This window comes from Sorex araneus, chromosome 6 (assembly GCF_027595985.1).
Source record: "Sorex araneus isolate mSorAra2 chromosome 6, mSorAra2.pri, whole genome shotgun sequence".
In the NCBI taxonomy this organism is placed as follows: Eukaryota; Metazoa; Chordata; class Mammalia; order Eulipotyphla; family Soricidae; genus Sorex; species Sorex araneus.
Genome location: NC_073307.1, coordinates 22,265,469 through 22,282,091, shown reverse-complemented (window position 1 = coordinate 22,282,091; position 16,623 = coordinate 22,265,469). Strand labels below are relative to the sequence as shown.

General features: G+C 47.2%; 1 protein-coding gene across 4 annotated transcripts in view; it reads right to left on the bottom strand.

Moving 5' to 3' along the window:
- The window catches only part of SIL1 (SIL1 nucleotide exchange factor), a 315,807-nt gene that overhangs the window by 164,029 nt on the left and 135,155 nt on the right, over positions 1 to 16,623 (bottom strand). For all 4 annotated transcript variants that reach the window (XM_055142814.1, XM_012933066.2, XM_055142812.1 and 1 more), the window contains exon 3: positions 8,397 to 8,532. In XM_055142814.1, the coding sequence (XP_054998789.1) occupies positions 8,397 to 8,532 (136 nt within the window). The remainder of the gene's footprint in view (positions 1 to 8,396; positions 8,533 to 16,623) is intronic.

The window sequence follows — 16,623 nt, the reverse complement described above, 5'->3', positions numbered from 1 at the left end:
GAAGGGTCATCCTACATCCTAAGTATATAAAGACATGGGATGGGGGGAGGAGTCCTCCTACATCCTAAATGTAGACAGACATTGGAAGGGGTGTTCCTACATCCTAAGAACAGACAGACATGGGAAAGTCTTCCTACATCCTAAGTGTAGACAGGCATGGTGTGGGAGGTCCCTCCTACATCCTAAGTGCAGACAGGACAGACACTGGGGGGAGGGGAAAGGGTTCCTCCTTGATCCTAAGTACAAACAGACAGGCCTCTGCCCATGCCCGCCATGGTCACTCTAGCACTGAGCACTACACCTGCAACATTAAAGGAGTAATAGGAACATTAAAGATAACAGGAACTAATTATACATTGTGACGTAGCTATCTCTGAAATTACCATTTTAGTTTTCTTCTTCCACTGATTCTCTCTCAAACTCATCAGTCTTTATCATCTTTCTCTATTCCTCACCTCATGGTAGAAGCCAGTCTCCTTCTCACCCAGAGCTTACATGTTGGTTTCCACACCTTCACATCTGCTGCCTTACCCGTTCTCCTCTGACAGAGGAAACGGCCGCCACCACCCAAGCTTGCCCCAGGCATGTCCACCTCTCCAGCTGAGGAACGCAAGCTGTTCCTCTCAGCTGTTCTGTGCATGCTGTTTCCCTCCACTCAAGCTTCCTGGCTGTCCATGTCTCACCCTTGCCAACAACTGTCTCCCTTTAAGATGGTCATCAGTTCCTACCTCCACTCTGTGATCAAACTAAAAACACTGTAGGTTCCAGAAAGCAGCTTCATTCTAGCTGCAGGCCAGTCCTTGAAAGTTGTTCTCAGTTCTTTCAGTTCCAACCTTGGAGAGAGCCTAGATGGACACAGCCAGCAGAATGAGGCCAATACTGGAGAAAGAGAGAAATCAGGGCTACAGAGATTCCCTAAATTAAAGCCAAGATCTGGCACGAGGGATAGAACTGGTTGGGGCCGCCAATTTCCCATTATCCCTAAAATCCAGTCTAAGTTATTCATTTCAGCATCTCTGAGAACTGAAGCCAGGCTACTCAGCTAAGTACTCTTTATTAAAGCTCTGAGAGAACAGGTGGGAAGAAGCAGACGAAGGGGAGGATAAGGGGCATGGATGAGCATTAAGCGTACAAATGCTTGTTAGAAAGCAGACAGCCAACAGCTGCTCTTCATCACCACCCAAGTCCACAGATTGTAAACTGGACCTGGCCTGCCCCATCCGGAAAAGGAAGGCCAACGGATGGCAGAGTGCTGTAGAGCCAGTGCTAGTCTCAGAGGCACCTTGGCCTTGGCAGTGTCTGCCCTGGACATCACAGGCCTCCTGTCCCACACTCCACCTGCTCAGCCAGGAGTGTGGGGGACTCTGCTGCCGAAGGGCCATGGACAAACCTTCTCAAGAGGAAAGTGTTCAGATGGGAAATGAGCTCTCTCTCTCTCTCAAAGAGAAACATCTAGACTTTGTCTGAAGCCTTCGGGACCTTCATATTTTCCAGCGCTCATCCTCTTCTCTCCAAGCCCAGGGCATTTAAAGACTCACAAATTGTTCCTACAGACCTAAGAGATGTGATATTCTGTGGTTCACTTGACAAATACACATTACCAAGGAGCAAAGAAGAAGACCCAAGTGGAGAATGTGTTCTGGTTTATTTTATTCTAGTTTAGGTCTGCAAGGTTACAACAGTGTTAACATTCATGATACTAATGGACCTAGTCAGGACATCACCACCAAAGTACCCAATACCCTCTACCACTGTCTTCATCCCGCATACTCCCGCCCCCCACCATTCTCTCCCCCTCAGTACTTGGCAATCTGAGTTTCATGATCCAAGGCCAAGGGCATGTCACCATTGGATACTGCCTATTCCCTTGTTAAGATTACCCAGTATTTGGAGTTCTCCCTCTGCAAAATGGAGAATGTTTAACAAAGGTTGGGGAGGTGGTAGTAACTGGGGGGAGAAAAACCTGATTAGGCAGGATAGGAAAAAATGATGTTCTCCAGAAGTCCCCAAAAGCCTTAGGAATGGCGACAGGAGGCAACATCAAAGTGAAGTTCTGCTGAACAGTCTCTCTGAAAAGTGAGGGGAGACAGCAACATGTATTCGAGAGAAGATTCCCCAAACGTCCACACAAACTATGCCAGGGTGAAAACTGTCTGATGGTCCCAGCTGGCTACTCCCTCAGGCCACCTCCCAAAGGCCGAGGGGAAGGTTCTACTCTCTGGCCATAGGCACTTGGGGATAAACTGCCTCTGACCGGCACCCCCACTTAGTCAGTCAGGCTGGCGCCTCACAGTGAGTTCTGACAGACTCAGTTCACACTTCTCCAGATGTCCAAAAGGAAAAGTTCACCAGGTCAAAGAAGGGAGGATCACCTGTTGACCACCACAAAGATGAAGAGGCCACAGAAGGCACTAAGGCTTTTGCCCTTAGTTTTCCCATGACTGCAGACTGTAGTATTTACCAAAAAATAAAAATATTTGGTCTTTATCCCTGATTTCTGGCATAGGGTTCTTAAAACTTTTGGAATTTTTAAGCCACAGGAATATTCATTATCACTCCTGAGTCTGGCTAAATGAACTGCCTTCGGGATGGGTGCCAGTCATCAGTAAGAGCAAATCATGATTAAAGGGTTGAACTTTTATATTTTGGAGCCAAATCCCCATGGTGGTACATAGGGGCTAATCCCAGCATGGTGCTCAGGGGGTACTCCTGGTGATGCCCAGGGACCACAAAGCGTTGGGGATCAAACCAGGCCTCCGCATTCAAAGGATGTGTTCAGTATCTATAGCACAATCGAGGCCCAAAGGGTGAAATTTTTAACTCTTTCCTCTAATATCCAAGGAGGTGAGGAGGTCAATGATTTGATCCATTCAGCAAAGGCCAATAATTAATCGATGGTGCTTATATAATGAATGAGATCTTCATAAAAGTGAGGTTCCAGGCCACAAAGATATTACATCAGGTGAGGTGATTGCCCTTGCATGTAGCTGACTCTGGTTCAATCCTAGGCACTCCCTAAAATCCCCTGAGCATCGCCAGGAGTGATCCCAGAGCACTGACCCAGAAGTAAGACCTTCGCACAGCCCGGAATGGCTCAAAAACCTCCCCCTCAGGAAAGATGGAATTCAGACAGCTTCTAGGTTGAAAAACACATCAAAGTGCTTAGCTGGTGATAATCCCAGAAGAAGCATGATGCACTGTGTTCTCCCATGACTCTCTAACCTCTTCCCCACTTCCCCACTTCTCCGTATTTCTTCCCTACACCCCATACCTTGTTAAGCATACTTTCCATTTGACTACTGCTGAGTTGTATCCTTTACAATAAACTGGCAAGCATACATGTTTTCTCAATCTGTGTAAGCTGTTTAGGAAAAGTCTTGAACTTGAGAAGGATGTCGTGGGCAACTCCAAAGTAGAGCTGGTCAATGAGAAGTCTGGGTAGCCTGGGACTTGTGAGTGGTATCTAAGAGAGAAGCAGTGAAACTGAGGCCTCAAACTCTTGGAGCCACTTCACCCCGTGAAGACAATATCAGAACTGCATGGAATTTCCGGAGCCCAGGCAGTGCTGGAGGAGTAGAGGAGTTATGTCTTCTAAGCTCCAAGGGGCCAGAGGCCTCTGGGAGACAAGTGTGCAGAGAGCGGAGTCAGGCGCTCCTTCAGACAGCTGTCCAGGGCCTGCAGGGAATCAGTCTCCGCAGTCCTTGGAACAGAGTAGTTGGTCTACTATAAATGAGGTTTTTAAAATTCAATTCCCTCCTATTGCTCATGCAGATCTGAAATGATCTGACCAGATGGCCGGGGCTCTATAATTCTTGGATTGCTCTCATCAGTTGTTGATGATTGGGATTTTTTTTCTTTTTTTTTTCCCACCCCCCTCACATGAACGTGCTCCCGCCCTAGCTTCCTGCATATTCCCATCAAGAGGGCCCTTTGGCTTCTGTCAATATTTCAGAGCTCTCACAGCCACCTGGAAGTCAGCTCAGGTCAATCAGGAAGCCCTGCTCTGAACTGCCCTGAGTCCACCAGGAGCTAAGGTTCAAAGCTAACGGAAGACTTTGCCCATACTGTCACTTCACCTCCACCTCTCCTTCAGGGCCTCCAGCAAAAGGAAGCAACAAAGATTGTTTTTTTGCCTTTTAAGTGACAACCACAGCTCCTTAGTGAATATTCCCTATATGGCAGGCCTCATGGGAAGTATTTCATATATGTTAATTTTATTTTCGTCTCACGCCATCTCTGTGAAATATTTTCCCCCTACATTCAGATAAGGAAACTCAGATTCTAAGTAGCGTCACTAAGGCCTTACAGCTCAAAAAGAGAACCAAGGTGTATGTTGGGGGAGGGTACGGAGAAGGGGGCAGGAGGGTTAGGGGAACATGTGCTGGTCATGTTTTCTGCGTCATTATCATTTGTAAAACACCAAGGCTCAGGGGAGACAAGGGTTACATTCTATTTCTACCCAGCGAGACAGTGTGAGAACATGGTGAAGTGAGTGCTTAGGCTTAGGTATGAATTCTGGTTCTACCACCTGCTGGTCATTTGGCCAAGTCATTTATTTCAAACTCAGTTTTGTCTACAAAAATGAGGAAAATTGTAGTCCCTGCACTCGAAGGAAGACAAGCTCAGCCAATGCTCAGTTAAACACGAGCTACTGCCTGTATCTCTGGCCACCAGCACAGCACCTGGCACAGAAGGGGAGCTCAGAAAATACCCCGTGCAGAGAACCCACTGTATCTGGCTGAGACCAACTTTCTAAAATAAGCACAAAGGCACAAATTCCTGGGGTTCAGGGGTTCTCAGACCTAGGAAAAATTCCTGAGTTCATTGCCCAGAACCCACAGGACCTGCCAACAAACAGCTTTCCTCTGCTTGCTTGTGAACAGCTGATGCTGAATCTACACTCGAATGCTTGCTGTGCCTCTGTGAGGTGAGACAGATCCCAAAATAAACCAGCAGAAAGAGAGGCAGGAAAATCACTTCCAGGAACAAGTGGCTGGCAGGGAGGAGGCTGACAGTAATAACAGAAGGAGACAGACTTCAGGAGAGTGACCAACTGCTCAAGGGCTAAGGGGCTGGCATCCAAATCCCACCTGGGCTGCTGGAATGGCCTATCAAGACAGGGTTTGGTCCCCCTATTCCAAGGAACCTGCAAATTGAGCCCAGTCACAGCCTCCAACTCTCCCCTCTTTGAGGTCTCAAAGATCACAGGGTTGAGGTTGTCCCTTCAAAAATCAGAGGCAAGAGCTGGAAGAGTGTTTTCCTTGCACACAGTCAACCTGGGTTCAATCCCTGGCGTCCCATATGGTCCCCCAAGCCAGGAGTGATTCCTGAGTGCAGGGAAAGGAATGATGCCTGAGGAAATCCCTGAGCACTGCTGCATGTAACCCAAAAACAAAACAAATCAAAACAAAACAACCACCAGGAAAATAAAAAGAAACCAGAGGCAACAGAGGGATTGCACTGGGGTCAGGACTGTCTTCACAAACTAGCCATTCTGCCATTTTCCTGAGTGTCCCCAAAGAGACTCCACCCTCCTCTGATGCTGTGTCAGAACATGTTCTGCTAACCCCCTCCAGCTTCCTCATGAAAAATCCATGAGAAACTTGACAGAGTCTATCTGAAACATGTTATAAAGAGTCTACCTGAAACATGTTATAAAGCAATGTTTCTTCAACTAAAAACAAAAATGAATAAGTAATATATTGGTCTTTGCAAAGAGAATATTCATGACCACAGAAGTCTCTCCTCATGCTCAGTTCCTTCCCATTCTAAGGTACACTCCCTGGAACACTGTCCCCAATACAAAATCCTGCAAATTATAAAGCTGGCACAAATGGAGAATTTACCACTCAAAAATCAGCATTTTGAATGTGGTGAATTAATTATTCTCTGATTGAAGGGAAGTGCCAGATACTTACACAGACCACTGAGATGTCAATTCCCTACTAATGTCCTATGTGCCCACAAAACCTTTTTCAAAAGACACACAGAAACCCCCAATACTGTTCAGGGACCTGAGAAAGTCTTGTCTGCCCACCCATCTGATGCCACAGCACCAGGCTCTGAATCACCTCTAGATAAGACCCTGAGGACAGAACCAGCCTGTCACTGAGCCACACACCTCCCCCGCCCCCATCCTCCTTTGGAGACCAACACTCGTGGGCTTGAGCAGGCACAATGGAGTTCGAGCTGCTAAACTGTGGGGTCTAGGTGTCTGCATACAACACCACAACCCAGCCCCTGTGGCACTTTCGAGGAAATTTAGGGCAGAAGACCTTGCAACAGGCTCTGGGGAAGGAGGAGGCAGGGAAGGTGATGTCCACAGGCAGGGGGTTCAGTGTGAGATCCAAGTTGCTGTCTGGCTCCCTGGAGGTGCTGCCCTTGTCATGGGCTCTGGCTCTCCCTCCTCAAAGACACAACAGGGCTCTCCTGTTGAGCCATTAGCAGAGGGCTGGCTTAGGGCTCAGGTTCAGAACTTGCAGAGTCATTAAAGCAAAGAGACAGAGCCACAGGACATCAGTCCCCAACAGGTCCAGCTACTTGCCTGGTGAAAGTGGTGAAAGCTCATAACCACATTAAATCAGAGAAGACAGCTTACGTTTATCACTCCCTACCCCCAAGTGCCTCCTTGGGTTTTATTCCTCAGAGATCAGGAAGGCTCAGTTCTTAGAGGAGATAGGAGAAGGAAGCCAGACGTCAGATCCACTGAACCCAGTACTTCTGTTCCTCAAACTTCCCTCAGCCCAACTGTATTGGCTCCAACTTGGCGTCCTTGGTCCATCATCACTCTTCAGACACAGCAACTACCTGCAGGCAAGCCCAGCAGGAGTAATACTGCTACCTGGAAGTGGCTGGCACAGCAAATGCTGCCTCTGTCAGCATAATAGTGCCAGGGCAGTGAGGACATGGTGATAGATTGGGCAAGGAGGTCGTGAAACTACACCCTGGCACTGCCAGGGCTCACCATTCACTATGCAACAGAGCAGAGCACAAACAGCCTACTTCTGAGAGAATAGGCCCAAGTGGCACCACAGAGGGCCCCAGCCAAGGACAGCTGGGACTAGCAGGCAAAGAGGAAGGAAGGAGAGACAGATCTGGGCTCAATGACACAGGTCAACGTACCTAAGCAATCTGAGCTTCAATCATTTTTATCTAAAAATAAAGATAGTAACAGCTCCTATTTGGACCAGTTAAGTCACATGCCTAGTATGCACCCAACCCAGGCTCAATTCCCAGCTCTTGATGGTGCTTCAAGCATCACTGTGTGCAACCCTGGAGATGCCCGAGCACCACCGTTGTGAGCCTGAAGATCCCCTCACCACCAGAGTTGTCCAGGTATCTCCGGCACTGCAGAGTTAGAGCAGTACCATACACCATGCAATAAACCACTGGCCCAGGGGCCCAAGAACCTCCTGAGCCAACACCTGGGATGCCCCACAAACCTCCTGAACACCTGGAATGCCCCTCCCAAAAAGTAGTCATAACAGTTCCATTATTCTGAAGACTACTCACACAAAGCACCCAATCCAGTACCTAAATAAGGCAAACATTCCATAACTGCTGGCTATTCCTCACAGTTACTGGAAGCTCTGAGGTCAGGCTCCTGAAAAAGGTGAGAAAGCAGTTCCTTCTGAGACCAGATTTAAAAACCAGGCCACACCCAGCCCTGCTTCTTGGCACAAAGTTCTTGAGCAGCAGAACACGCCTTCCCTACACCGGTGCTCAGGACTCTCCCATGAACAATATTTCAGCAGCACTGAGCCGAGCAGTAGAGCCCAAAATAGCATTTGCAGAGCGAGGCACATGTCACTGCCTCTCCTGTGCCTTAGAAGTGCAAGGAAAGAAAGTTTTCAATCACTCGCTCAGAAAGCTCGGCCACCCACCACCTGCCTGCCTTCCAGGGCACTTGGATCGGCAACCACTGCTCTGCTGAAAAATGCAGGCCCCCAAGCACTGCAGGGCAGCCACTGCACTGTCCACAAACATAAACACACACACACACACACACACACACACACAGGACACAGACCACACACACCCTGAAACAGACACACACACACTCTCCAACACAGACACACACACACTCTCCAACACAGACACACACACACCATCACAGACATACACAAACCCCAATACTGACACAGACACTACACACTCCCCAACACAGACACACACACCATCACATACACACACACACAAACCCCAACACTGACACAGACACACACACTATCACAGACACACACAATGACAATGATACACTGGTACATATACCACAACACAAACATACACACACACACACACACACACACACCACACATACCCCAGCAGGCCAGAAATGGCTGCTCCTGCTACCACAAAGGACACATGTTTCACAGGAACAGGGCTGGGCTTAGTACCTGGCTGAAGGACCTGCCACTCATGGGTTGGGTGAAACACCTCCAGGACCTCGGGCTCCAGCTCCACCTCCGCTTTCGTATCCTTTTTCTCTGATTCTTCAGTGACACTCTTCTCTGGGTTGGTCAGCGCAAACCCCTTCAAAAAAGAGAAAACACACACCTGAGCCATCCCAGCAGAGACACCAAGGAGAAAGGGCAGGCCTGAGGTGCTTCTGTTCACCTCCAGGACCATCTCCCTCCCCAGCGCAGCCAGCAGCTTTCCAGAGGTTTCCTGCACAACCAGTATGAGTGAGGTGAGGGTGGTCAATGAGCACTGCCGCACATCTGTGTGTGCATAAGGAAAAGGTCCAAAAGCTCCACCCTGACTAGAGAGGGGAAAGGGGAGAGCAGTGAGCAGAAGGCAACAATAAGAGGCTGTATTATGTGTTACTTATGTGTTACTCCACTCTCTGGTGTTTAAAATTCAGACCTGTTAGGGCCAGGGGCCAGGGATGTGGCTAGGGGTACAACACAGACCTCCTATGTATGAGGCCCTGAGTTCAGTCCCAGGCACACACACACAAACAGAAAAGAAAACCTGCACTTATTACATCTGAAGTTAAAAAGAAAAAATATTTAACAAAGGAAAATTGTATATCTGAATGCAATAGCAAGGCCTTAAGTGACCAATACAGGTGTACAGGGGCCCAGAGTGATAATACGGCAGGTAAGGCACTTGCCTTGCACACAGTCAATCAGCTTTGATCCCTGAATCCCGATATGGTTCCCCAAGTCCAACAGGGAGAAATCCCCGAGCACAGAGTCAGAAGTAAGCCCTAAGCACTACTGCTGGGTGTGACCCAAAAAACAAAACACAGACAAAGGCTGGCAGCTGAGCCCCGAGAGATTGTTACAGAGTCAGCAGGGCACAGTAAGGGAAGGAGAAAAGCCCCCACAGTGACTATGAGGCATAAATGACCCTCTGGACACCTTCCAGTCCCTGAAAGGGAAATCCTGCTGGGCTGAGGAAGATTCTCAGGTTGGAAATCTTCCTCCCTCTTCCTCAAATCTTCCTTCCACCCAGTGAGAGCATGGAGGATTAATGAGATGGTGTCTGTGAAGCACTTTGAGCTCAGAAGGCAGAGATGCAAGATAAATATGAAGTATTATTCATTCTGTTCCTTCCCAGCCTCCAATCTTTCCTGTCCCATTTTTAAACGTATTCTTGCATAAAAACAGTAAGGCCTCAGGAAGTTGGAAAGAAGATTCCAAAGATCTGGGAAATGACATAAAGAGTTGGGGGGTAAGGAGGAACCCACACTAGTAGTGCACAGGGCTTCAGCCCTCCCATCATTCTCTCACCTCCCAATTCTTCCCCAGTAATAGTTAGGACAAGTTCGTAGGTTCTTCTTGTGAGCCCAAATTTCAGCTGGGAAATTTATATAGATCTAATTTTCCTTCCACCACAATTCTACTACAGCATGGGAGGCAAAGCTGAATCTCTCCAGCAGTGCCCCAGCTCCAGACAGGAGCCCCCACCTGCCTGGTCCCTTGGGGTGGTCTGATCTTTAATTGGCTGTCAGAGGAAAGGTTAAGATGTTGATGAGGATGCAACGCCCCTCCAAGGAATTATACATTCTAACAAGAAATAAAGACATGAAATTCAAGCAGGAGAATTTTAGATCTTGTTAAGGGTCTGTAGAGAAAATATTTTGGGTAAGAAGGCCTCAGAGACTGGAGCAATAGTATATAGAAGGTAGAGCATTAGCCGACATGTGATCAACCAGGGTTCAATTCCCAGCATCCCTATGGTTCCCTGAGCACCGCCAGGAAAAATTCCTGAGTGCAAAGGCAGGAGTAACCCCTGAGCACTACTGAATGCACCCCACCCTTCTCTTAAATACAAAAAAAGCAGTCATCAAAGCATGTCATGAGTAATGAGAGGGACCAGAGGGACCAACTGCAGCATAGTCGTTAAGAGCTCAGGCTCTGCATCACAGAACACAATGTCTGAGTCCAGCTTCTTGTGACTCCAGGAAAGATACTTAACTTTCCAAACCTCCATTTCAACATGCCTAAAATAGAAATAATAAGAACATTGGCTCGAATCAGATGAGTTTCTTACTACCTTGGCAACCACTGGCCCTAGGCACCTAGCAGCCATCACTCAAATTACTTGTTAGAACAGTCACAGGTAGGATAGTCTACACGGTGGCATCCTCCAGTGATAACACAAGGGCATCATTCAGTGGTTGTGGTCATCTATGTGGCCGGGGCCCCTCTAGCTTCTCCCACACCTAAACCTTGAGGTGTGCACACATAGGAGTTCAAATGAAAATTTTACCAGAATGTGTCTGAGACTACAGACTGGCAGGGGCACCCGATGCCACACTTCCTGCCAGTTATCATGTTTCTCTGCTTTCCACTCACTTCCATGCCTGGCACAGGCTTAGTCTGCAATTACTGACCAAAGGAATAAAGAAGCAACATCTTCCCACAAGCCGGTCTGTGCCATGGGCAAGGATGCCACAGACTTCAGCAAGGCAAAAGTAGCCACGTGTGCTAGAAGCCATGAGTCCCACACTCCAGACCTGTACCTGGAGCCCACGTGCTCCATTATCCAGGCTTGCTGGTCAGCTTCTCCACAAGCACCACACACTAGAAGGTAGGACCAGGAGAACATCAATAACATTGATCTTTCAGATGTGGGGTGACAAACCTCCTGCAGCTAGGTAGGGATGGATGTGAATGAGTCTAGGGGAGCAGGTGTAGAGCCATGGGAAGCAGGAGCCTGTGGAGTCAGATCCCTCCTGCCATGACTAAGGAGCACAGCTGCCATGCTGCTGTGAGGAACTCAACTTGAAAGGAAGACAGAAATCCACATTTTTATGCCAAACATTCTTATTTTTAGAACACCAAGAGGTCTAATATGATGGTCTCTGAACTGCAACTCTAGCCTTAGTGCACAACTGTAGCCAGGCAACTTCTGCAGGTGGGCCATGAGCAAGCAACCAAACTCTACACCCTAAAGGGAAGCAGAAAGAGGTAAAGTATGGTGAGGAGAATAGGACAGAAGGCTCTTTACAACCAGGCAAGACTAGTGCTCATTCTGATGACTGGATCCTGGGAATGGCTCCTACTCTAGGTTTTCTTTCAGAGTTAAGAGAGATTTATGGGAACTGGAATCCTTGCCCATATCCCCCTGTTTACAGCAACTCAGAGGTCACACCTATAAGCCACCTCTGGCTGGCCAGATAATCTCGTCAGCAGCCACCATCTAGATCACATGTCCTTCTCTCCCATAAGGGAGCATAACACAACACTCGCCATAACCATGCTGCCGGACCTCACACCAGGCTGTTTCATTCAGAGTGCCCTGGAGGGGGGCGGGTGAGACCGTTCCCAGCCCCAAGAAACCCAGCACCAGCAGCTGAAAACCTCTAAAACTCAACCACCACCATGGTCACAGCTGCTCTCCACACATTAAGGCCAAGCCTCACCCACAAGTGAACCTATTCCTGAACTGCGTGGCTGCATTTGCGGCCACTCGACACTTCATACCATATACCACCCATACTCCAAGAGTACTGTACCACATTTGATGGAGTTCAAAGTAGGAGGCAACCAATCTTAGAGCGAAATATTTTTTACAGATATATATATGTATAACTATATATAAGTATATATATGTATATATATACATATAAGTGCTATATAAGTGTATATAGCACAACAGGTAGGGCATTTGCCTTGCATGCAGCTGACCCTAGTTAAATTCCTCTGTCCCTCTCGGAGAGCCTGGCAAGCTACCAAGAGTATGCCGCCCACACAGCAGAGCCTGGAACGCTACCTGGCAAGCTTATACACATATACATATATATAAGCTCAAATATCAAATATGCCATGGGTACCATGCCAGGCTCTGCTGTGCTGGTGGAATGTTGTAACAATCTACACAATGATAAACACGCCACACACCTTGTGCATGGACATGCTGCTCATGTACAGAAAGTACTGGACACATCAACATAGTCAATGTAAGGAGTCCAGCCCTGCATCTGCCTGCATCTCTGGGCAGCACCTGTTGGTTCGCTCTTCGCCGGTTGGCACCGTTGCCACCCCCTCGCCACGATGAGGCGGTGAACCATCGAGGAGGTATTTGATATGCCAAAAATAGTAACAAAAATGGGTCTCATTCGGGGCTGGAGCGATAGCACAGCGGGTAGGGCGTTTGCCTTGCACGCGGCCGACCCAGGTTCGAATCCCAGCATCCCATATGGTCCCCTGAGCACCGCCAGGGGTAATTCCTGAGTGAAGAGCCAGGAGTAACCCCTGTGCATCGCCAGGTGTGACCCAAAAACAACAAAAAAAAAAATGGGTCTCATTCCCCTGACCCTGGAAGAACCCCCAATACAGCAACATTGAGAAGGACGAACAAGGACAGGCTGCTAAAATCTCAGGGCCAAACTAGGCTGCCAAAACAAAGGACTAAAATGACTGTCTGCACTTTTAATACACGTACACTGGCATCAGAAGCATCCATCGAGGACCTGATGGTGCAAGTGCAGAAGATCAAGTACTACATCATTGGATTGACTAAGACAAGAAGGCATCGATCACATCACGCTGTTTTTGACACTGGAGAAGAACTGTTCCTGTTCCTTGGAAAATGTGACAGTAGAGGCATCGGTGGTGTTGTGTCCTCATCAACACAAACTTGGCCATGAGCATTGATTCGTTTGAATGCCTAACAACCCAAATCGGATGCTTACATTTGAATAGGTGTGGCTCTTTGCTGGCAATTTCTATCTTCGTCATCTACACAGCAACATCCAACTATGATGAGGAAGAAATTGAGAAGTTCTACATGGAGCTGGAGAAGTTCTATAAAGAAGACCACATCTTCTACAAGGTCATTGTCGGTAATTTTAACACCAAGATAGGACCCAGAAAGTTGCCTGAAAAACTTCATATCAGGACCCATGGCCTAGAATGGAACAAACAGGGTCAGGGACTGTCTGAGTTCATCATGTTGACCAAGACCATCCATGGTAACTCACAGTTCCAGAAGGCTGAATCTAAACATTGGACATGAGAGTCTCCCAGTGGACAGTTCCACAACAAAATTGACCACATCATATTCAATCGATGGTTTGCCTAACTGATGTCGCTGTTGTCCCAAAATTTCAAATGGGATCAGACCACCGTCTCCTTTGTGCAAAATTCTACTTCACAGAGCGGAGAGAAAAGGCTGCAAAGTTTAAGAAGAGAACTCCCAGAACGACCACCAACTAGGAGCTCTTTGGCACTATTGCGGCAATATGGGAAGATGCCGTCATTGACAACATTGACGAGGAATACAATTGACCGGTTCAGCACCTCCATGACTGTGTGAGGAATGTTGAGAGTGAGAAAGCCACAAAAAAGATGCCTGTCTTCAAAAACTCTCAAGCTCATTCACCAACACGGTCTGGTGCGAGCCTCAGGCAATCACAAGCTAACATCTGAGTTCGCAAAGCTGTGCAGAGAAGTGATAAAGGAAGACCTCAAAGAGAGAAGAGCAGCAGTGTTAGCCAATGTGGCAGAAGCCAGGAAAAGTATTCACAACACCCACCTGTCCTTTGCCAACTATAAGACCAATATGACTGCCCTCCAACCTCCTGATGGGCTATGGAAAAGGTTATCCACAACTTCTACTCAGATCTCTTTGATAGCCACATCCACCTGCACACATACCAAATTCCACAGGATGGATATGTCATTCACAGTGTTCTCCCTTCCAAAATCCAACACGCCATTTCGTCAGTAAAGACGTGTACAGCACCTGGTCCAGGCAAGGTCAGACCAGAACACCTGAAGAATCTGCCACCAGTACTCATTAACACACTGACTCAGCTCTTCACACACTACCTGTCTGAAGGCAAGGTTCCATCCCAATGGAAAACCAGCAGGACTATTCTGTTGTACAAGAAGGGAGACATCCACGACATCAGCAGCTATCGCCCAATTTGCCTGTTGTCCGTCGTCTATAAGTTATTCACTCGAGTCATCCTGAATAGGATTGGCAAAACACTAGAAGAAGGACAACCATGCGAGCAAGCCAGGTTCCAAAAAGGATTCAGCATGACAGACCATATCCACACGGTGACCAAGCTCATTGAGGTTTCGCAAGAATTCTAATAACACCAGACATTAGCCAAACAGCACGAATGCTGGCCGACTTCAACCATGAGTGTGGAAAGGTCGGACTGCAGCTGAATCTCACGAAGACAATGTTCATGAGAAATGGACTAATTCCTGACGTTCCATTTGCTCTCAACAGAACAAACACCTCTGAATGCAGCAGTTATATGTACCTAGGTCAAGAACGCAACATGATAAATGACCTGGCACCTGAGCTGCGCAGGAGGAGAGTGGCATGGAACACCTTCAAGAGCATCAAAGAGGTTGTTAAGAGAGTGAAGAACCTCCGGCTTTGGGTATGTCTTTTCAACTCCACCATTCTTCGTGCACTAACATACGCCTCAGAGACCTGGGCCCTATGAAAACAGGATAAGAATGCTATTTGGGTCTCCCAAAGAGGAATCGAAAGAGCTATGCTTGGAATATCATACTTTATTCAAGTGAGAGAAGGAATCCAGAGTTCCAAACTCCATTGACGATCAAGAATCAGGGATGCTGTCTCGTTTGTCAAGGCATCAAAAATCAGATGGGCCAGATACGTAATGCAATTTGGAGATGACCGCTGGACTAGAGCTGTTACCAACTGGATTCTACAGGTTGTCAAAAGAATGCCTGACTGCCCAACTATGAGATGGTCAGACTTCTTTGTCAAGATCCTGAACGAAAGGGTTGAGGGTCTTTGTGTTCCTGGAGCAAGCAAACGCCATTGGGCTAAACTAGCACGTGACAGGGACGAATGGATTACTGGCACCCACTCAAACAAATCAATGAGCAACAGGATGACAAGTGATACAAGTGATATATAAGCACACAAGGCTCAGTCTTTAACAACATGTTAGTGATCTCTTACAGAAGGGCTTAATGGCCCCTGGGTTAAATACAACAATCTTCTCACTCTTTCTTCTAAGGAAGCTTTTTTGTAGCATTTTCAGCAGTTTTTCATAACAAACAATATAAAATATATTATTTTGGTTCTGCTTTGGGGCAGGGATTGGGGTTTGGCATGGAAATATCTGAAATATAGTGATGGGAAGGTGTAATGGTGATGGGATTGGTGTTTGAATATTAAATGTAATCAAATATTGTGAGCTACTTTATAAAATAATTTTTTTAAAAAAAATGAAGGTTCAGGGACCCAAAGTGATAACATGGAGGTGGGGTATTTGTCTTGCACATGGCTGACCTGAGTTCAATTCCCGGCACTCCATATGGTCTCCCCTGAACTCACCAAGTATAATTCTTATGCTCAGAGCCACTGCTGGGAGTGGTCCCCACTCCACCCCCCAACAAAAGAAAAGAAAAGAGTTTCAGGGGAAAAGATTAGAGGCTGATGAAATACTGAGCTCATACTTCAGGCCTCAGAAGACCAAACAATTTTAAAGCAATCCTGTGGAAAATGTTTTTGGTGTTCTGCCTGGTTTTTGTTTTTGTTTCCTCAAGATATTACCTTGAACCAGATACCTTTTTCATTTGTCTTTGATTAGGGGTAGGGGGGGGGCTGTCAAATCTTCACATCTGGCAGCACTTAGGGGCTACTCCTGATTCAGTACTTAGGAACTATGTAGTGCAGAGATCAAACCAGGAGCTCCTGCAAGCAGAGTATATGCTCCAGTGCTTTGAGTAATTTTTCCTGTCTATCTTACAACCAAATTTCAAATTACACACACACACACACACACACACACACACACACACACACACACACCTGTCTCACTGTTTAGTAGGAGGGTGATATAAAATTGACATTTTCCTATTGATCTCTTCACCCCATTCAACAAGTCTGCTTCTGAGTGAGTTTAGACTCCCTGCCCAAATCACATATGGCCCCTAATGAAAGGTTTAGTCATAGAAACAAGCTACAAATTTGGTTCAAAGGGGATTTCCAGAAAAGGTCTGGAAGAAAACTAGCATCACAGAGATGAGGTTGTAATGGCAACAGTTTATCAAGCCCTTAACAGTTTACCATATGTTCAGCACTGGGCTCAAGGCCCTCCAGACCTCACAATTAGTTCAAGTTCCCTCTCTGAGCATATACTTTTATCCCCACTCTACAGATGAGCAGAGC